Genomic DNA, 22,067 nt, shown 5'->3' with positions numbered 1-22,067 from the left:
TTCAGTGCTGGACATTTTCAGGAAGGTTGGGGAAAACAATTTTGCTTGCTGAATCAAGGGAAAATATACAGGATTTCTCCTTTCAAGAACAAAACCCACATCAAAGTGTCACCTCCTCACATATTCCAAGCAATTCTCTGCAACAAGAGGATGCTTGGCAGGGAAGTGGCTCTTGTGCTCAGCAGACATTTAGTGACTGATGAATGTCTGGCTGATATGGCCAAAGCAAAACCTCTGCTGTGCATTTGCCAAACCTACCACATTGCCCAGACCTGAGACTGTCTGACAGAGACCCTCTGAAACATAGCCTTCTCTTGAAGCTATCCTGTAACACCCAATCCAAACCTCCCCTGCCACAGCTTGGGGCTGTTTCCTCTTCTCCTGTCCCTTGTTCCCTGGAAGCAGAGCCTGACCCTCACCTGGCTGCAGCTTCCTGTCACAGGGACTTGGAGAGAGCAAGAAGGTGCCCCCTGAGCCTTCTTTTCTCCAGGCTGAGCCCCCCCAGCTCCCTCAGCTGCTCCCGGTCACACCTGTGCTCCAGACCCTTCCCAAGCTCCGTTCCCTTCTATGGACATGCTCCAACTTCATGACAAAAAGCATCAACAGAAACGTGCAGACCTGGGTTTTTTTCAGAAAAAGGATTCAGAGCTACAGAATTTGATCCTTTTGCCACAGTTTCTTTTGCCACCCACTCAGATTCATGGACAACACAATTATCTCTTCGCAACTTATCAAGAGCCAAAAAAGAGGCCAACAAAGACAGGTGGACTGAAAGACTCTGTAGAAGCAGAGGACAACTCCAAGAACTGTGGAACAGCTCTGCAAGCCACCCACACATTTCCAAAAAGGAGCAAGCAAAGCCTTGTGACCTCGAGCACTACTACATGTCCCCTTGACAAAACCACTGCAGAATCCACCAGGTAAAGCTTCTCTCATCCAAGCAGCCCAGTGCCCACGTGGATGCACCATACTTTTGGTCACCTGATGGAATTTCTCCTGGGTTTCTGCTTTCTCCTCTTCCAGTGTCCTAAGCTCCAGCCACAGCTCCTCCCGTTGCTCCTCTGCTTCCTTCAGTAGCTGCTCTAGCCGGGCTTTCTCTGCACAGAGCTCTTTGTTTGCTCTTTCACAGAAGTTCAACTTCTCCTGCTCACAGATCTTTGCTCTCTCCATCTCATCCACTTTAGCAGACAAAACTTCCTTCTCTTGCTCCAGCTAGAATCACAGAAACATAGAGGAAATAAAGTACAGGAAGAATTACTATGAAAGATTGTCTCAGACACAAAAGGAATGCTGCCACAGTCAGTTGGGCAGACTGTGCCAAGATAAGAAGGCTGAGAAGCAGCAGCAGCTGGAGACAAACATCTGACACATCTCTGGCAACTCTGCTCACCTGCCACACGTATTTGTTCAGCTGCACTTTGTCCAATGCAAGAGCTTCATTGATGCTGCTCATCTTCGCTGCTGCAGCCTGTAGATCAGCTCTTTCAGCATTCAGCTTGTTCTGAGCCCCTGTCAGCTCTGCCACTGACCGCTCTGCCTGGAGAGGCAAAGAACAATAGGACAACAAGGGCAGCAAAATCCCAGACTGCAGGCAGCCACTCCACCTCTCCTGGGTGTCTTTGACTTATTCCTAGGGCAGAGCTCTCAGTAAGATCATGGGGACCAATGATCCCAAAGAGCCTGTCTGGTTGGATTTTCCAAGAAGAACAACAGTGTCCCTCTCTTCTACTGCCAGAAACAGCATCTCAGGTGATCTTGGTGGCACAGCTCCCACTCCCACAAGTGCTGCCTAGGAACAAGATGTCCATACCTTCTCCAGAGCCATGGCAAACTCATCCTTCTCTTGCTCCAGCAGATCCTTCTGAAGCTGCAATTTCTCCAGTGTCTGTCTCTTGATTACCAACTCGCTCTGCAGTAATGAGTGTTTTTCCTCAAGTGCAGCCAGGTCCTTCACTCTATGAGGAGGGGAAAGAGGTTTGTATAGAAAAACAGTCTACTGCTACAAGAGAGGAGCAGGCACCATTCGTTCCTTCACACTGGGCCTCCTCAAGCCCAGCACTGCCAGAGAAAGCTTTAACACTCACAGGAGCTCCTGCTCACGGCGTGCTCTCTCCATCCTGTCCTGCTGCTCTGCCTTTTCTGCCTGGGCTGACTCCTCCCTCATCTGCAGCTCAGTGTTACTCTGACGCAGACATGAAGCTTCTTGCTCCCTTAATCCAAGCTGTTCCTGTAGCTCTTCCCTGGTTTTCTCGAGGTTTGCACAGTCACTGCGGAGACAAGGCTCAGTCAGAAGAAGCAAGAGGCCTGAAGAGTCAGCAATGCCATTTTCAGCACTCCAGGATGGAGCTGGGGGCAGTGGGCTAAGGAAGACCTTGCTCTTTCCCTCCCAAGGAATCCTCCAGAGGCAAAGGGAAAGGTAGGCAGGATTTTGCCTTCCTTCAGTGACAAGCAGTGGCTGGGCAGGGGCACGCAAAGAACAGAATTCAAGGAAGCAGCATGGTGAGAAGAAGGAGTCTTCTATTCCAACGTGGCTCTGCATCTCGCAGACAGCCTTGGGAGTCCCAGTAGAGCATGAAAAACCCAGACAGGACAATGCTCGAGAGCCACACTGAGGCCTACACATGGTAGGCAGGTGATTTCTTCACCCAGGACACCTCTGACCTCCCAGACCTGGAAGCAGATTGCCTCTGGAATGTAGGAGGAGGAGGAGAGACTCACCTTCTGAGTGTTTCTACTAAAGACTGAAGGTGCTGTTGGTGGCTGCTGGACTTCTTGCATTTCTCCTCCAGTTGCTCAAGCCTTTGCTGCACCTCCCTGCACTTCTCTTCCTGATGCCTCTGCTGCTGCAGCAGGAATTTGTTTGAGTCCTGCCTAGCAGAAAGTTCTTCTCTCAGGGCCTGCAGGAACAGGCAGGGAAGGAGCACAAATGAGCAATAAGGAGCAAGGAAGGTGGCTCCAGAGAGCTGGAAAAAGAGCTAGCAGAGACAGCTTCCCTGAAGGCAAAAGTTGTGCTGAGAGGGTGGGCATCAAGGAGAGAAAAGCAGCAGAACACAGAGCTGGGAAGACCAGCAAAGCAGTGCAGGAGCAAGAGTATGAAGGAGCAAAGAAGTGCCTCAAGTGGCTGAGCAAATGGAAAGGTGTTGAGCTGAGCAAGGCCTCAGCACTGAGCCTGTGGCCACTGGGGAAGACACAAAGCTCTCACCCGTGTTGCCCCTCGCATCCTTGCCAGTGCTTCCAGAACCAGTCCAAAGGCACGCCCTGTATCAACAGATCTCGGAGCTGAGAAGATGTGCCCAGAGTCTGCATGCTGGGAACTGCCAGTGCAGATAATGCTGACCATGCTGTCACTGTCATCTAGCACCATCTGAAAGCCCACATCCAGCTGTTAGTCTTTGCTCATTCTACTTGGTTTTCTTTATCTTGTTTTCGTTTTCCTCCCACTTTACCCTGGAGTCATAAAAAACCCAATTTTCTTGTTTCTTCAGCCCACAAAGGTTTGTCCCTGTGGCTACACGTACTCCTGGGATTTCTGAATACAGCTACTCTTCACAAATGTGAAGTGGCTGGAGGCTGCCTGAACACTCACTTTCATGCAGCTGTGCAGAAGAGCTGACAACTAAACCTTTCACTATTACAAGAACTTTGGGACTAAGTTAAGGTTACCCCTGAAAGTTGTGATTCTCAGGAGATTATAATGGTCAGTGAACACTGAGGGAAGGAGCAGCGCAGGCAAGTGCATCAACTGAGACAGTGACCTTTCATAAAGATCTGAAGAACAGCAGACCCATTGCTCAAAGAGGGTGAGGGAATTGCCCAAGAAACACAGGAACACAAATGTCAAGAAGCACACTCCAAAAACACAGTCCAAGAGAGACCTCTGGGGTGGTGAAGGCAAAGGTACTGGAACTTCTAATGGCTCACTGAATTGTCACAGCACAGCAACTCACAAGCTAGAACAGGTTCTGTGTCAGAAAAGTGGTCTAAAAATTAAACAGGCAATGGCAGTTAACACAGATAGTACACAACATGTATCTCTAGTCCCTAGGCCAGTCTGCTGCCTTCCTCAAATACTTCAAAATCAAATTTACAGGGATGTGGTCCCTGTACCAGGTCTGTACTCACCTCAGTGATATTTTTAATGAGCTTTTGAAGGAAAAGATTCTCTTCTTTGGCACTGTTAGTCAATGAAGCTGCAAATTCTTTCTCTATCCAACTTGATTCCTGAGAACAGAATAAAGAAAGAGTGGGCACGGAAGAGCTGCTCCCATCTGCAGCATTCCCATCCTCAGTAGCAGTCACACTGCTAAGTCTCAGCTCTAGTGATTCCAGTATATTCCTGTCCATATCTATTCCATTTCTTCTCTACTAAAAGTACAAGGAAGACCAAAAGCTAGTTTTTATAGACTGCTATTAAATGGTCAGTTCCAAGGAACTCTGATCCCCAGAGACCTAAAGTCACAGGTGGAAGAGCACTGGTGCAACCCCTCAGAGGAAGACACCTGAACTGTCTGCAGTTCCTCTGGAACTGCCTGCATCTGGACTGACTCCACATCTGCTGAACACACAAGGAATATTTTGGTAAGGTGCCTGATGTTCCCATACACTGGGCATCTTTACCACTGTTTCTCCTGAGGAAGCCACACCTCTGTGTTCAGGCTGGAGAGCAAACACTGGGCTATCTCCCAGGTAAAGGTAAAACATACTAGAATCTCCACTGTGTCGTTAAGTGTTTTCATGGTCTTCTCCTTCTCCTCGTTCTGCTTCTGAGACTGTACAAGCAAGGCTGAGAGCTCCATCACCCTGAGAAGAGAAGGTCTACGTGCCATTCCAAAAGCTTTGCACACCAGCACCTGTTAAAGAACCAAGCAGCTCCCCAAAGCATAGCATAGCAAAGTTCAACCCAGGAAACACAGCAAAGGCAGCATTCATCTCTACAGGTTAATAGGCTTGATGTTGCACAATGGAACTTCTTGCCCCAAAGGCCTCTGCACTCAGTCTTGCAAGGAACTGTCAGCAGAGAGGTGCTGCAGTGCTTATGGTGGCCCTGGGCAAATTCCTCTCAATTCCTTCACACAGCCCTGAAAAGTAAAAGGGCTGTACAAGAAACACAACTCTCTTTATGCTGAATTCAGTTTTTCACCAAGAATCAGTTAACAGCAAAAGCACTATCAGAGGCTATCTCTTTTTCAGTCTTGTCTTACTTGGAAGAACTTCTGTCAGGCAGGTACTTTTTTCCATCCTTTCTGTTGAAGGCAAGAGTTTGACTGGGGACAGACACAGGGCTGTGCAGGGCAGTTCTAAATGTGAGCACAGCCCATCTGTGAACCCAAGAAGTTGCTACAAAAGATAATGCTAGTAATAGCAAAGTTAAAACACCTTTACCTGTCCTGAAGCTCTTTCTTCTCCATGTCACACCTGACTTGTAAGGCTATCACTTCCTGAGCTGTCCGGTTTATTTTTGGTTCCACTTGCTGCTCTGCCTGATCCTTCAGGACAGGTTTACCCAGAGGGATGGACTCCCTGAGCTGCACACAGGAGTTCAGGCGAGAGCAGCTCACAAGAATAGATCCAGAAAGCCTCATCTGTTCTGCCTTCAGCTCTGACAAATCTCTGAAGAGGAACCAAGAAAAAGCCAATGTTCACTCCACCATCTCTATCAGCTGATTCACTTCTGAAGCATGCAATCATGCATAAGGAAGAGCTGGCAGGCAAGGTGATGTCTTTGCTGGGGACAAGTCATTCATCTGACACTTGGGGACCAGGACACATCTTGACAGCTGAACAATGACTTCACCAGGTAGCCAAGTGTGGAGTCTGTTTTCTTCTCAGATATAAGAAGTAAGATATGGCACAGGCCAGAAGGCCTGAAGCACCTCTAATTACTCTTATTAACATACTGTAATTATCATTACTAGATATTAGGAATTTTACCAAGATCCCCAGTTTTTATATACTCTGCTTTTGAGTACTCCGTTATCCCCACTTGGACTACTCAGAAGCTCAAGACTATACCTATATAGTAAAACATTTCAGAAAGGTAGTGTAAGAATCAGCCTGAAATGCTGTAACATAAAAGCACAAACAACACAAGTACTAAATAGCAGGTCAGGCAGACTCTACACAATAGGGAAGACTTATAATAATCAATTAAGACAAATGGTTTACAGTAACCCAGAGTTTGAAAGTGCATGTTGACACCAGAAGGTACTATTATGGCTACACTATTTTTCTTAGGAGAAAAAAACTTCAGAGAGCCCAAGAACAAGGAAACAACCATAAAAAGAGGTATCAAACTAAACAAAACAAATTGAACAAATGCAGTAATGGGGCAGAGAAGCTATTCTTTCTCTCAGTAATGCTGGAAGAGGAGTAAGTAGATACAAACTGACCAGAATAAATGTATCCTGGAAATGAAAAGGGAAAAAATATGCATTAATCATCTTTCTCTTAGGAGCAGTGGGAAATCTGGTAAGATTTTTTAAAGGCAGGTTTTTATAATTTCATAAAAGAGACCACTCTATATGCTGCATGCACAGCTTCAGTGAGTCTCTTCCCAGGTTTCCATGCATTTTTGTGCCTGTGTTCACATGCCCACACATCACCACAGTCACTGCCTGCTCACAGCCTCTGCTGTCCTTATGGCCCAAACCCTTCAGCTTTATCTGAAGAATGTGGTGGTGTTCACAGGGGTCCCAGGACAAGAGAAGAGACGAGAATCTTGACTCCATGTATCAGAAGGCTGATTTATTATTTTATTATATATATTATATTAAAAGAAAATTATATATTAAAACTATACTAAAAGAACAGAAGAAAGGATTTCATCAGTAGGCTAGCAAGGAATAGAAAGGAAGGGATGATAATAAAATCTTGTGACTGACCAGAGAGTCTGAGACAGCTGGACTGTGATTGACAATTAATTAAAAACAACCACATGAGCCAAATCAAAGATGCACCTGTTGCATTCCACAACAGCAGATAATTATTGTTTACATTTTGTTTCTGAGGCCTCTCAGCTTCTAAAGATCATAACAAAAGGATTTTTCATAAAATATGTCCATGACAGAAGACCAGCAGCCAGCCAACTCCTGGGAGACCAGCTCAAAGCTGAATGGCATTGCTTCTGACTGCCAAAGGAGAAATCCTACCTCTGCTGTAACTAATGCAACATGGAGGTTCAAAAGGCAGGACCCAAAAGGAAGCAAGGCACTTGTTTGCTGCAGGAGATGTCGCCCCAGTCCCCACTCACCGGTCCGTGGCAGTTTTCATCTCCAGGAAGAGGCGGCGCAAGGTCAGCACCTGCCGCCACAGCCCCAGCAGGCGGGCGTGTTCCCCCCTTAAGTAGCTGTCATAAAGCTAAACGTGCAAAGACAAAAAGAAATGCCAATTCAGCCTTCACTGTCACTGTAACATCTCTCAGACAGGGGGGAGTAAATCATCATCACCAGGTGCCTTTTAATAACTACTGCACCAGGGGCATCAGGGACTGAAGAGGCACCACGGAGGCTCACAGAAGGGAACCACCTGCCCAGAGGGGAACACCCACACTTCTCCCATGGCAGTGGGTGGCAGCAAAGCAAGCTGATGGTGATTCACCACCTCAAAGTCCCAGCAGAGGAACACAAACTCCTTCAAGGCCAGTGCCAGGTTGGCTTACAACAAGCAGTCAGTACAAGAGGGCTGTCTTGTTCCTGTGTTGGCCACTTTGAGTCTGAACGCACATAGACCTGTCTGGTCTCAATTGCTCAAAACAAGGATTAAGGAACTGTTATAGAGACAGGTGTTCCTGTGACTGCCCTACAGTGCCCCCAGCTCTATCTTCTTGACCAAGTACTGCAGTGACAGAAGGTGGGCATCTCCCCCCAGCACCCTCTGCTGACACTCCTCCCTCCCACACCCCTGTCCAGCACCAGTACATCCTCAGCAGAGCCACAGCCTCCACACAGCAAGTTCTCCATGCCAGGAACTGTGGAAACCCAGGGCACCAGGAATATTTTCCTGTCTGCTCTGGGGTGCCCTGATCCCCAGGGGAACACTGACTTTGACCCTCATTCATGGAGAAAGTTTCCTCAACTCCAGAATAGACTAGAATCCACTAGGGTGTGAAGTAGATTGTAGAGAGTAGTGTAGGTGCATCACTTGATGAGAAATTTAGGTTTTAGGATTTTTAGTATGTAGTGGATGGAAGCAAGATGGAGGGCACAGGGTGTCATCCTGGGCTTCTTCTTCATGCTTCTTCTTCCTCCTTCCTCATGGGTTTGGGTGGCATTTTGTAATTGGGTGGAGAAGTCCGCATTGTGGGCTCTTTGGGATCAGTTATTGGGTTAAAAGGCAAAATAATCTAGGTGTCAGTTCTTAATTGGATAGTTTAGCTTTAAAAGACCTTGTAACAAAATACTGTTAGTCATTTTTGTGGTGCTTTTCCAGTGCACTGAGCCTGGTGTGGACAGAGTGCAAAACTCTACATAAGATAACAATAAACAAGAACCTGAAGACCGAAAAGATCAAGTGTGTCTCTCTTTCCTGACACAAGACTGCTCCAGGAGGGTCTCCCCCAACAGGGGAGCCCCCTGGGAGGGCCCAGCCAGAGTCCCAGAAGTCAGGGAATCAGCAGCAGGTACCCCAACAAGGAACAAAAGGCATTCCCATTCCCATTCCACTCTGGCACTCCCTTGGCCCATCCTCACCTCCCGTTCACTGCGCCATTCACTCTCCTTCAGCTCCAGCTCCTCCCTGGCCCTCATCCAATCCGCCGTCAGTTTCCCAACATCTTCCCTGAGGGCAGAATTAACCTCGCTGGCTTTATCAAGGTGCTCCCGCAGGAGAGTGTTCACTTCTGCCAGATTCTCACACCTTGGAAAGAGAGAGAAACAACAAGAAGGTCACTGAACAACAGCTCTCCAGCATCCCTGTGATTTTCCAGCTCCTTTAACAATGACTTTGTTGTCTGAGAGGCAGTAAAAGCACTTTACAGGGTTAACTAAGATCTCTCTGTGATGAAAACCTCATTTGCTTCTCTGTGCTTTGAGCCTTCAATTTCCATCCATGATTTTGGTTTCCCCTTGAACCTTGACGATGCCCACAAGTAACAATTTGCCCCCTCTTCATGCTGATGGTCACTGGATGCATCACTTTTCTATAGCACGGTCCAGAGTCGTTCACCTACTGAACCACAGAATAATTTCGGCTGGAAAGGGACCTTTCACCCAGAATACACACCCCACTTCCCCACTCAAAGCAGAGCCACTCAGCACACAGCACTATTACTGCACCACAGAAAGCAGATTGTGGACCTTTCTCCTGTCAAAGCAGCTTGCCCAACCGCTTCCCCTTGAGGAGACCAGGTAGCACCGACAGGTTTTCCCTCACTTCCATGAGCATCCAGGATACCAAGTATGAAGAAATGCTTCTTCCTTGTACCTTTGCTGCTCCTCTTCCACCTGAAGCAGTGCTTTCTCCAGGCTGGGGTCTGCTGTGGCTTCCCACCTGCCTGGAAGAGATCCCTTTAAGAAGAAAGGAAATGTTTAGTCAAATGATAGTGTTTCCTCCACAACTGTCAGCATTCACCATTTCCCCATCCATTTGTTGGGTATCTCAGGAGCTCATACTTCTTCCAGGTGTAACAGTGTTGTGACTACAGGGAGGAAGGGAAGGGAAGGGTGTTAGTGTGAGTAGCTCTCCTCACTCTCCCACTGCTATGTGTCCTCACTTCACAACCTCAAGTGCTGATTTGGACTTGAAGCCTGGGAATGCTCTCCTATTCTTCCACCCTTTGGCTTCTAGCTTTACTTTAGCTATGAAGCAGAAAGAAATGCACAAATCCAGTTCTGTATGTTGACCACCAGCCTTCCTGACTTCCAAAAAGCTGTTTCAACTGGTTCTTTCTCCAGGACAGCTGTAACACACAGCACAGTCCTCACCTGAGACCCAGCAGAAATGTAATTCCAGTGAAGCACACTTTCACAAAATTAAAATCCTTAACTGGGTTTTCTGGGACTACTGACTGCTATAAGAACGGCAAATGGACAAAACACTGATGGGAAAATTCACAATGTTTCTCTAAAACCTCAGACAGTAAAAATCTGCTTTCTTGTAATTGGATTGTAGAGGTTTTATTGGTCTACATTTGGGAACATTAGATACACCCTTTTTAGTTCACAACCTGCAGCACACTCACCCCTCCAGCTTTCACTTGCTGCTCCAACTCTCGACACCAGGTCTGGTACTGCAGTACCTGAATGGAATGAACATGAGAGAAGCAGCTTGTTATAGACTCCACTCACCCCACATTAACTTTTCTCTGACTCTGTCCAAGAGTGATTCTGATACGCTCCACAAGAAGTCACTGCAATATAGGGAAGTTTCACTGTAATACGACAGAGATTGGGGCGGGGTTTCTTTCAGGCGTAGCGCTGTCTGCTCACCTGAGACAGCGGCAGCAAGCAGAACGATGGGACGGCCGTGGGCAGCTCTACGTGACCTACGGCCCCCGCGTACCCCGAGCCAACAGCTGGCTGTTCAAGGGGGTCCTTGAAGAGACCGAAATGAGTTTTCAAACTTGCTCTGCGAGCAAACCAGCGCGACTCCTGCCTGGGACAAACCCCGCTAACGGGGCCGAACAGCGGCGATGCTGCAGGCACGGAGATCAGGAGGGGCTCGGCAGCGAGACCGCGGCGGGACGGGCGCTCCCGGGGCCTCCCCGCCCCGAGCTCCGAGCTCGGCGCTGCCCGCCCGGGGAGGCCCCGCAGGTTCCCGCCGAGTCCCCATGGGCAGCGCGGGCGGCCCCGCTCCCCCTCCCTGCCGCCGGGCACCGCCCGCTGCTCACCTCGTCCTGCAGCTGCCGCACCAGCCCCGCCTGGCGCTGCTGCGCCTCCTCCGCGCTCCGCAGCCGCCGCCGCAGCGAGCCCGGGCTGAGCTCCCCATGGCCCGCGCTGCCCGCCATGGCCGGCCCAGCCCAGCCCGGGGCCCGGCCCAGCCCGCCCCGAGGGTCCCGCCCCGCCGGCGGCGGGAGGAGCGGCTCCCCGGGGCCGGCCGGAGGCAGCGCAGGCTCCGTGAGGGGCGGCGCGGCCTGTCCGTGGCGGGCCCAGCGCGGGCCGCTGTGGGCGCTTCCGCTCCGGCAGGGAATGTAATCAGAAAATACAGTGATAGTGAACCCTCTGCATTTCATCGGGAATTGTTCTGGGAGTTAGTTAAGTTAACCCCATTGCTAAAAATATGTTTCATTTTGTATTTGGCTGCTGAATAACGCTGGCTTGTTTTCAGTCCCTGCTTTTTCCCGTGTCTGTGAATGCTTCATCACTGACATTCTGTTTTTTTAAAAAGAGTGGAATAAATGAATTGCCACCAAAATTCTCTTTGGTCAGCAAAGTAATTTGGCATCTCGGGATCTCTCTCTCAAGTCTTGAATCATTTAAACATGCTTCTATTGCAAAGATGAACAATACCTATCAAAGGCAACTCAGGCTAATTAACATTGTATACCAAATGCAGGAACTCTTGTTAGTGAATAGGCTTGAAGAAGCTTGAAACAAACCCTTTATTTCTCTAACTGGTAACAGGCAGAGGTACCAAAAATAAGAAAAAAAAATTTCCACTTAGTTCAGAGTTGGGGAAATTAGGTACATCTGTGGAATCAAGAAACAAAAATAACACTCCCGCTCAGGATATTCCATGTTTCTATGATTCTGTGCTTTGTAGTTCACTACTGTTTGCACATGTAGCCAAGTTTATTGATAACCAATGACACAATTATTTCTTTGGACTTCCAACTTTTTATTTAACAGCACAACATTGTTTTAAATTATGCCACCTTCACATGGAAGTGGAAGCATCATTACATTTGTTTTGCTCTGGCCCAAGACAAGCAAGTTTTAATTTTAACATCTGTAGATTTTGTGCAATTCTTTCCTTCTGAAAAGTACAGAGCTGTTAAGTTCCTTCCTAAATTATAACTTCACACTTTTAAAAAGCAGTTGCCCAAGAGCTATGGTGCAGAGGTCTAAATCCTCACAGAAATAGAATGATAATTAGTTTCAATAAGCAAAACAATGTGACAGCAAATGGTCTAATGTATGGAGTTAACTCAATCTTTTTAAGTCCTTTCTGGAAATTAGTGCACCTGGGAAAGGACAATGAATTTCCTGATAGATCACTCTAAAGGCTTCCATGTGCAGCTTCAACTGCAAGTTTGCAGCAGAGAGCAAATTCTAACTCTTGGCATCACATATCCAATGGAGCTGTTCATCCTCAGGGAATGGCAGTGTTTTCAACACTGTGAAATCTTCCTCTGGCTTCTCAGAGTGATCCCTTCCTCTAGACCATGCTGGACAGCCAGAAGGGCTGAGATGGTCTGAGAAGGAGTCACAGCTCATGTAGGCATAATGCCAGGATCTGGAGAACAGGAGGAAAGGCACTTCAGGGAGCAGGGACACAGGTGGCCCTCCCTTTTCAAATCCCACCCAAACCGTGTGAGGGAGGAGCTGCTGTCACAGAACAGGCTCAGGAGGACACATGGGCTACATGAACCTGACCACTCGAGGGGAGTGGCACAGAAATGTGGCTGGTGGTGAGCAGTGGGAGGCTTGGAGCACCACTGCCGCTGTGCCCTGGAATCCAGAGCCTCCCCAGCAGGAGGGTTTCCAGCTACACACTGAACTCCTGCAGTGGAGTTTGAGTTTAGCCAGCTGGAATGACTCCACTTTGGTGTAGGGATGATAGGAACCCCCCAGTCTGTGGGTCTTGTTCAGGGTCAGCACTCCACTCTGGGGTCTGTGGGGCTCAGTGCACTCCACAGCATCTGTGCTCCCATGGTTCCAAGCACTAAGATGCTGTTTGCTTCAAGAGAGCCTTTTTTAAAGAGAGAGATTAGTTTGCACACCTTGTTTTGCTTGCTTTTCCTTTTTCTTTCTGTCTAGCTCTGTCCAGCCCACTAAGATTTTTAAATCTCAGACATGTAAATATTCTTTGAACATATCAATGATCATGCTTTAATTTGATTTACTAAGACAAGGCCCATGTAATCACATTGTCCAGCCTCCTGCTCTTTCACGTCCCATCTCTTATGTCATTTGTAAATCTGTTTGCAAATCTCAGCCAATTTTGATAGAGCAAACAACCTTTTAAAGATATTAAATTTTTACAAGCAATGTGAAAACTGGAAGCTGGATAGATTAAAAGTGGAAATTCAACATTTAGCTACTTTTGTGGCTTACTGGCAAGCTGATCAATACCCCCACGGTGCAGAACCAGACACAGCACACCACCCAGCAGAAAGGTGGGCAATATGGGAAGGATAAAGTGATGGTATGGCTGGGAGGGCCATGGGATGGTGTGGAGTGACTGCTGGGGAATGGTTTCACCAAAGGTAGCTCCCAGGAGAAGCTGCTTTATTTTGTAGGGAAATATCAAAAGTACAACTGACTTCAGAGGAAGGGCCATTAGATCAAAATCAGGAGGACTGTGATTTGAATCTACCTTATTTGTGACATCTGAAAAATCACTGAACTCTTCTATCCTTCAGTTCCTCCATCAAAACAAGTGAAGCATCCAGAGCTCCTCATGGCATGCAGGTTGTTATTTATGAAAGCAGTTCACTGCTTCTGATACTGGTCAGGGTGGGTGGGGAATGCTACAGCACACACAGAACAAGCTAAAAGGTGGTGTACCTTTTTCCTTTCATCTTAACTCAAAAAGAAAGGCAATTGCAGAAGGACTGGGCTTAGCATCTGTGCAAGATGAGAGATGGGTCCCAGTAATCCCTGCTGAGTCCAGCCCAGTGCCTCCTTTCCCGAAGGCTCATTTAGAACAACAGTTCATTTTGTGCAGGTTATCAAAGACACACCTGGCTGAAGGCTGCAGGGCAGCCCTGACAGCGAGGAGCTCTGGTTTTGACCCGCAGCCTTCTTGGGGCCCCGGGGTCAGCAGCTCTTGGACATTTTGCATCTAAAATTAAAACAAAGGCTGGTGTTCAGCAGTCTCGGGAGGAAAGACTGGGTTCGCCTGCCTCCAGCTCCCGAGTGGCTCTGAAGAAGGAGGAGGAGGAGGAGGAGGAGGATGGCTGCCTGCAGGGTGCACTGCTGCCCCGCTGCACCGCGCCCGCCCCGCGGGGCATCCCCTCCGGCAGGAGCTGCTTCTCCAGCTGCGCTGACACGGGGTTTTTTAAGCGCAGCAATAAATAAGCCAAAATACACTGACTGCGGGCACGGCCCTGTTGAGTTTGTGTAAAATTAAATGTTACCCTCGTTAAGCGCCTGCGTTACTGCACAGCCCTTCAGTCACAGGGGGACGGAGTGAAGGCACTGTTAGAAGTTCTCTGGAAAAAGAGCTACATGAGTTATTTCTAAATTAGTTTATGTATGTGTCCAGTGGACTGTGTGACAGCTCTCAGTTGTTGATCTTGCAGTTTGTCCTGTCTGAACGTGAAGTTCATCGAGGGCTGAGGCAGAGGTCATACTGCCACTTGAAAAGGCATCCTCTGGAGTTTTGAGCCTGTGGAGCTGTTTCACATGAGGCAGAGTATGACTCATGCTAATGAAAAGGGTAAAGAAGATTTTTTTAAAGAAATATATCGCAGTTAAATTAGTTTAGACAGCATGACATCAGAGAGTAATTAAATAGGTTTGTTGGAATTCCGTTTCCAATTCCAGAGTTCAGGTTTGTAAAAGATTTCTGAGCACCTGCAGGCCTCTGTGTGTGAAATATTTTCACTGGAAAGGATTCAAAACTCAAAACTTTAAAAAAACCTTTTAACACAGAGGCAGCATTACGCCATTCTTCCTTCTTGGAAAAAAAAAAAAAACCCTTGGATTTAAACAAGACTCCTTCAAGTTTTCAGTCAGTTTTACAGAAGAAAACGAGGTGGTAAACTTTCTCTTTTCAAGAACAAGTTCTTTATAGCTGCTAACTGAAGTCAGGGGAGATCATATCTGAGTACATGAGCATTTCCACTATGGGACTGGATACAAGTATTGAACAACGATATCTGAAATGTTTTAATCTCAAACGAAAACCATTTTTGCTAACTTTGGTTTTTAATTTCTTTCATGTTTTCTTCTGCCAAACTGGAGGAACCTTTTCTGAGTTTTTCTTTAGTGGCATTCAGAGGAAGACCAGAGGATGAAAATCCTGCATTTTCTCACTTTACTGCTTTGGCATTTGACTTGGCTGTCTCTGGATCTAGTTCCTGGAGCGCTGAGTAATTCCGAAGCAGGCCAGGGTAATCCAGGATCTAAACTAGGTTTTTTGAAAGCAGAAGGAAAGGAGAGGAATCCCTCTGCACGGACAGGTACATTGAGGACTGCAAGCCATGGATACAGTGCTGGGACCTCAAAGGCCAGGACTAAAAGCAGTGCTGTTCAGGCTGGAGCTCTGCTGGCCAAGAACGATGACTCAAAGAAGGTTCCCTCAAGAACAGCAGCCACGGAGGGCAAGGTAGGACATCTCCCCAGCAGACCTTCTGGAGTAAGGACAGTGACTCCAAAGGTTCAAAATCTTAGCAGCAAGGTGGCTTTGAAAAAAACTGGCACAAGCAGTACTGACAGTGATTCTTTCAAAACCAAAAAGACTAAAGAGCCTGTAACCCAGAGGGAAGCTAAGGAAACTTTCCGACATCCCCCGATAACGCCACATGAATACATGCTCTCTTTGTACAGGACTCTCTCAGATGCAGAAAGAAAGGGTGTTAATGGAAGTGTAAAACTGGAGGCTGGACTTGCCAATACAATAACCAGCTTTATAGACAAAGGACAAGGTAAGAAAGGAGCTTGTGTGTGAGTGAGTGTGGACAGAGAGAGATGTCTGAGTGTGCTTATAAATGCAGAGAGTATTGGAAAATAATCATGTTTTGGAAAAGTCAAAGAGCTCTTTTTAATGTTAATGAAATCACACAACTTTGCTGCAGATTTTGTCCTCCTGACTTATCTTGGAAACTCATTTACAGGCAGGACTAGATGGTTGTGTGGCAGCCAAAGAAAACATTTAGGAAGTATTTTAGATGCATATTGTTGAAAATCAATGAGTCTTTGCATGCTTAGGTGTTTAAAACCTTTCGGATTTTTGTCTTATTTTCTTCCTAGCTAGCTGGAAACTAGCTCATGGAAACAGCTAATGTTAGATTGTAGTGTGCCTAAAAACAAACAATATGCTAAGAACAGAGCTATTCTGTGAAAAAAAAAACAAAAAACCAAAACCAAAAAGCAACAGTCTGGTTTGTTCAAGGTAGAATTGTGAGGAACTACTCTGCAGACCCAGGGGTCATTATCCTGTGGGGGGGTGTATCTGTACTACCTTAAAACTTTCAGGTAGCACCAAGGAGCCCATAGCTCAACACAGGCTACCAAGGGTAGTAACATCCAGGACTCCGGATTTGGAACATTCCTGTTCCAAACACTTCTGGAAATTTGGGCTAGTGTCTGCTTTCACAGGAGAAATAACCAGCCTCCCAATGAATGATGTTCACCTCCCCACCCTGCTTTGTGAGCCCCATCTTGCTTCCAGTGACATTTTTAAGAGTTTTGTCACATTCTCAAGGAAGCAACACAGCTGGTGAAGGAATTGTGATGAAAGACTCACCAGGACTGGATTTGTTTGCCATCTCTTCATTAATAGCTTGGCTGCTGGGAAGGGAGGATGCACTGCTCACAAGTGCTGCCTTCAGGTTCCCAGCTTGCCACTGGAAGGCTCTGTTAATGTCACCTCACTGGGATGAATATGGCTCAGCCATATTCTTCACCACCTGAAGCAAGCAAATGTAAAGTCAGGATAAAGAGAGGAATTTTTTTCTGCCCAGTTTGAAAAATTGTGAATTACGTGGGGTTTAGTTAATTAGGCAATTATTCTTATGTCTGGCAGTTCCTGAGGATGCTAGTTTTAAAGGACTAATTTACTATTGCATCATCTAAGGGTAAATTTGCTCATGTTTGGAGCCAGCATAAGGCCTGGCCACTACTGAAGCTCTCTTTCAGTAATTTAAGTAGGATATTAGTGTAAATAGGTTCTGTGAATGCTCAGCCCTGAAAAAGTATCATTTTTTAACTGGCTACTCACAACTCTGAAGGTAGAAAATGCCCACTGGTAATAGAAAGAAGATTTCCACAAGGCAGACTCAGAAACTCATTTCTCTGGTGAGTCCCTGAGTTCTTCTGAGTCCCTGCATGGGGCTGATCCCTTAGACAAAAATTGTTTTTTCTGTTCTGTGGGCTAACTTCGAGGCTTATAAGCAAATTTGAAGAAAACCATTGAGAACTGAATACGTGATATTGCTTTGTGCTTGATATACATTTAAAAATCTGTGTGCTTTTTTTTTAGATGAGCGAGCACCAACTATAAGAAAACAAAAATATATTTTTGACATCAGTGCATTAGAAAAAGATGGTTTGCTGGGAGCAGAGCTTCGAATATTGAGAAAAAAACCTTCTGATACCTGGAAGTCTCATTCTTCTGGAAAAACTTCCCAAGTAAAATTATTTAGTTGCTCTACAAACAGACAGGCCTCAACACTCTTGGACTCTCGGACTGTCAGCATCACCGATACACCCAAGTGGGAAGTGTTTGACATCTGGAAACTTTTCAGAAACTTTAAAAACTTGGTTAACTTGTGTTTTGAACTGGAAACTTTTGACAGGGGGAGAGCTGTTGATCTCAGGAGTGTGGGATTTAATAGAACAGGAAGACAGGTCAATGAAAAGGCTCTGTTCTTGGTGTTTGGGAGGACAAAAAAAAGAGACTTATTCTTCAATGAAATCAAAGCTAGATCCGGCCAAGATGACAAAACTGTTTATGAGTACTTATTCAACCAGAGGCGGAAGAGAAGAGCTCCTCTAGCAACACGGCAAGGCAAGAGGCCCACCAAGAATCTGAAGGCGAGGTGTAGCAGAAAAGCCCTCCATGTGAATTTTAAGGATATGGGCTGGGATGACTGGATAATAGCCCCTCTGGAGTATGAGGCGTATCACTGCGAAGGGCTCTGTGAATTCCCCCTCCGGTCCCACCTGGAGCCCACCAACCATGCAGTTATCCAGACTTTAATGAACTCCATGGACCCCGAGTCCACGCCCCCGACTTGCTGCGTCCCAACCCGGCTGAGCCCCATCAGCATCCTTTTCATTGACTCTGCAAACAACGTGGTCTACAAGCAGTACGAGGACATGGTGGTGGAGTCCTGTGGCTGTAGGTAGCAGAACAGCTGCTCACGTGAATATGTTATGAAAGGTAATTTGACACATTGGACATAACTTCTCCTCAAACAAGGTTAACTAGATTTCTTACCCCTAGGGTAAGTGTGTTTACAAGGATGTAGCAATAAATCCAGTGTTTCTGTGTCTCTCCATGGACATATTGCCGTAGCATTTGAATGCTGTCACACAGCTGGATTTAAGGCCCTGTGCCGCTGGCAACACAGGACTGACTCTAAGTGAAGTCCATGACAGAGAAGATGATATCTGTACACCTTGAGATCTCCTGCTTTTAGCCTCAAGGCAGTGGATAGAGATGATATCAGTGAGCTGTGGATATGACCTGTTTGTTCCTTGAACATTGTTCTTGAGAATGAATTTCTGTCTGATTCCCATGTGCTTTGTCCATTCATAAATGTGAGAAAAGAGTCCCAATGTTGACAAGAGTTGTTGTGTTCTGGTGTGCCCCCATCTTGGTGTAAATAGTTGCACTGTAATACGATTTCCTTCTGATTAGCTCTTGAAACTATGCATATATAAAAAGGGGTCATTAAATATAATATTTTGGCTTAGTTTTAAGTTTTACATAAAGATAGGTGATGCAGGAGGTATTTGCTTCCATGTATGTTTTCCTCCAAGCTACACATCTTTCTTAAGTATCCACCTTTCCATTATTATGTAGCAAAATATATTATTCTGTATAAGGTCCAAGTTGTTCTCAAGTGCTCATAGTAAAAGTGTTCAATTATGGCATAAGATGTAATAAATTATTGACACAGTGCTGCATTGTGCCTAGCTGTCCAACTCTGCATAATTATAACACAATTAAGAAATTGTTTTATGTTTTTGTACAATAAATAGAAGTGAAAGGGACTTTTCCATGCAGCAGAATACCAGGGGTATGCAAAACATGTCTGTGTATTTTGCTGCCACAGAGAGAAACTGTGGAAACATTGAAAGAAAGATCTGAAAGGAAGGCCTGGTTTGATCTGGTGGGGAATGACACTGTGACTTGATGTGTTTGGGGCAAAAATGAGTTATGCAGATGGTTGCAAAAGAGCTTTGGTATCCATTTATTCCAGCCTCCACGGGCTGTGTGCTTGTATATCCCCTTTATCTATTACAGACATGGATTATAAATGGGATTGCCCCTGTATGTTTCCACCCACAAAACTAGGTACCAAATGTTCAACTACAGATGGATCAGAAAAGTCCTATGAACCAACAGTAATTACTGAAGGAGTTTATCCATAGTACAAAATATAAATGCTAAGGTTGGATATTTCTTAGACCATCGAGTCATAAGATTTCCTGGCTCTGCAGAGCATCACTGGTGTGTGGTAGAGGCAGGGAGCTGAGTACAGTCCCCAAGGTCCTTCTGCTCAGTGCCCCAGTCTGGACATGTTCCAGCTCACACCAGCAGCAAACCATCCTAAATTCCCAATCAATGGCCATAAACAGTGACATAAAGCTCTGCCCTTCCTCCTGCACTCTCTGGGTAGCTCAGCCTTTAACCAGCTTAATGCACCTGGATAAGCATCCTTGCTGCCAGACACCTGGGGAACCCCTGTGCAGGGGACCTGCCCTGTGCCCTCACCTGCAGCTCAGGGATGCAGAACAGTCCTGCAGGGAGATTTGGTCTGTGGGATTTGCTCAGTGCCATCATTCCTGCCTGCAGAGACTGGCACTGCCTGGCTTGAAGGGGCTGACACTGCCTGGTTTTCCTGCCTTCAGGCACTGCTCACCTGCTGCACACCCGGGGCCAGAAAGCTGCCCCTGCCCCGATGGTGAATGCCCAGCAGGGCAGCAGGCACATAGAAATTCGGGTGTTTTATGGGTCTTTTCAGTGGGTCAGGGCTGCCTGCAGGGATTCCCCATCTCCCTTCTGGACTCCCAGTGTCCCTTTCCAGGTCCTGCTCTTCCTCATCCTCATGGAGCCTTAGGCCAGGCACAGCAGTTACTGGCCCCAGCACTACCTGCCTTTCATCAGCCAGTCTTTCAAAACTACAAGTCTAAGCTTTACTAAAACCTGATTTAAATACTGCTGATTTTTACTGTTGCTACAGTAGGAGCGAAAACATTCCCCTGCCAAGTCCAAAGCCAGGAGGGCAGCTCAGGCGTTTTTTTTCCCCCTGATCTGTTCAAACAGTTCTTTTCCAGCTCCTGGCTGTTCTCAGGTGTGTTTGCAGCTTTCTCTAGCACTGGCTCCACCTATCTCCTGGAGAGGTTTGCTCAATGACCATGACAAAGCGTTGTCTCCTTTTTTCCTTAGGCATGTGCAGCTCCCACTCTGGGAATGCTGTTTGCACGTTCCCAAGGAAATCTCTGCTCTGACCTTTGAGACACAGCTGTGCCATGCCAGTTACTAACCACACAGGTTTCTCAATGGCTAAGGGTGATCAGTTTAAAATAGCAAATACTGCCTATTTAAATACACTTGCAGCAAATCTAAGCTAAGACAAGTTAACTCCTGGGATTAGGACTGCCTGCACGGGGCAGTTTGCTTCAGTACACCTGGATTCATCAAGTGCTGTAACAACTGTGGTGGACAGGAGCACTGGTGAGTCATGAGGCATGATAGTTTGGAAATCTGAGGAGGAAAATTCCTCTGCAGAGCTGGTGATCGGCCTGAGAGTCCTGGTGAGGCTGGTCACAATAGAAAGTTTCTAAAACCTAATAGGTATAAACCTCTCTGAGGTTCTTTCTTGCTGTCCTTGTATGAGTTTTTCAATGCATGAATAAAGCAAAATAAAAGCTCAGGTAAATGGTATTTAAATTGAGTGTGTATCAGCATCTAAATGGAAAATATGCCATGGTTTTGCAATTACCCCAAAGTAAACAGTATGATCTGAGGGAAAATGAAAAGAAATACTGTCAAACTGAAGTCTTAACAAATATCCTTTGGTAATCATTCAAAAGCCTACATTCTGCTTGGTGGGAGTTATACCTAGAAAGGAAAATAAAAAACCAAACCATCAGTAGGTCTGTAATATCAGTTTAAACAAATTTGAAGGTACAGACAGTAAAATGCTGGAATCATAATGGATTATTACTGCTTCAAAAATGGCTTTGGCCAAAACAGAAGCAGTTTAAGCCCAAGTGTCTGGGTTAGGAGGTAACATGACATTCAGTTTGCTTGGCTGGTCTCTCAAATGTGGTGACATCCAGAAGGGACAGCCCTGGCACTGCTCAAGTTTGGTTCAGCTCAAAGTGGGGAGTTTATAATCATGGACATAGGAATAAGGTAGGGTTTTTTCACTTTTAGGTCTAAATTTGAGCATTCTTGTTTGATACCATTAGCTATAAACCAATATTGTGATGACCAGTGTGTCCTTTTGCATTTACATTGTGAAATTGTCCGAAAAGCCTGGAAATTGCAGTTCTACACTATTTTGTTCTGGAATGCTCTACTGACTTTGCCCATGGTGTAAATGTGTACTAGCCTATAGGTGCTTTATTGGTACATTGCTGGAGGCATTGGAATCCCCAGGCACAACAAACTTCTGTCTTCTCACAAATTGTTGCCAATCTTGTCAAGACCTTACCTGGCAGTCTCAGTTTCAGTTACCTGGAACGTGGACAGAAACAGGCATTGAAACTTCTCCAGGTACATGAATGGCATGGATGAGCACAAAAGAAATACCCAGGCAGGGTTCACTCAATCTTCATTCCCCTCCAAACCCAGGGGTTTAGGAATAAGGCACACCCTGGAGTTGACACTCGGCACAGAAACTGGAGAGAAACAGAGAAATCAGAGAACCTGACATTGGCCAAGGAAGTGGTGGAGTCACCCATCCCTGGAAGTTCAGCAAACAAGCAGATGTGACATTTGCTGATGTGGTTCAGTGGAAGTCTTTTCCAGCCTGAGTGATTCTGTGATTCTATGACTCCAGGATT

The 22,067-nt window shown here is 46.3% G+C and overlaps 2 protein-coding genes across 2 annotated transcripts in view; one reads left to right on the top strand and one right to left on the bottom strand.

Annotated features, from left to right (window-relative positions):
• The window catches only part of CEP250 (centrosomal protein 250), a 29,893-nt gene extending 18,852 nt beyond the window's left edge, over positions 1–11,041 (bottom strand). The window contains exons 1-14 of the mRNA XM_071455405.1: positions 10,826–11,041; positions 10,178–10,234; positions 9,421–9,503; positions 8,688–8,853; positions 7,250–7,356; positions 5,383–5,610; positions 4,704–4,800; positions 4,123–4,221; positions 3,203–3,364; positions 2,719–2,897; positions 2,085–2,267; positions 1,811–1,955; positions 1,391–1,537; positions 982–1,212 (exon numbers count right to left, since the gene is read on the bottom strand). Coding sequence (XP_071311506.1) covers positions 982–1,212; positions 1,391–1,537; positions 1,811–1,955; positions 2,085–2,267; positions 2,719–2,897; positions 3,203–3,364; positions 4,123–4,221; positions 4,704–4,800; positions 5,383–5,610; positions 7,250–7,356; positions 8,688–8,853; positions 9,421–9,503; positions 10,178–10,234; positions 10,826–10,942 — 2,001 coding nt within the window. The 5' untranslated portion in view covers positions 10,943–11,041. The remainder of the gene's footprint in view (positions 1–981; positions 1,213–1,390; positions 1,538–1,810; positions 1,956–2,084; positions 2,268–2,718; positions 2,898–3,202; positions 3,365–4,122; positions 4,222–4,703; positions 4,801–5,382; positions 5,611–7,249; positions 7,357–8,687; positions 8,854–9,420; positions 9,504–10,177; positions 10,235–10,825) is intronic.
• Positions 11,042–15,114: 4,073 nt separating this feature from the next.
• GDF5 (growth differentiation factor 5) lies at positions 15,115–18,173 on the top strand. The gene is made up of 2 exons (XM_071455406.1): positions 15,115–15,748; positions 17,305–18,173. The coding sequence occupies exons 1-2, from the start codon at positions 15,115–15,117 to the stop codon at positions 18,171–18,173; spliced, it is 1,503 nt and encodes a 500-aa protein (XP_071311507.1).
• The last annotated feature ends 3,894 nt before the right edge of the window (positions 18,174–22,067 follow it).

The sequence above is a fragment of the Agelaius tricolor genome, unplaced genomic scaffold, assembly GCF_023055355.1.
Source record: "Agelaius tricolor isolate 1412-34295 unplaced genomic scaffold, bAgeTri1.0.p SCAF_49, whole genome shotgun sequence".
NCBI classification, from domain to species: domain Eukaryota; kingdom Metazoa; phylum Chordata; class Aves; order Passeriformes; family Icteridae; genus Agelaius; species Agelaius tricolor.
The sequence above is the reverse complement of the archived record's forward strand: the minus strand, read 5'-3'. Positions and strand labels throughout refer to the sequence as shown.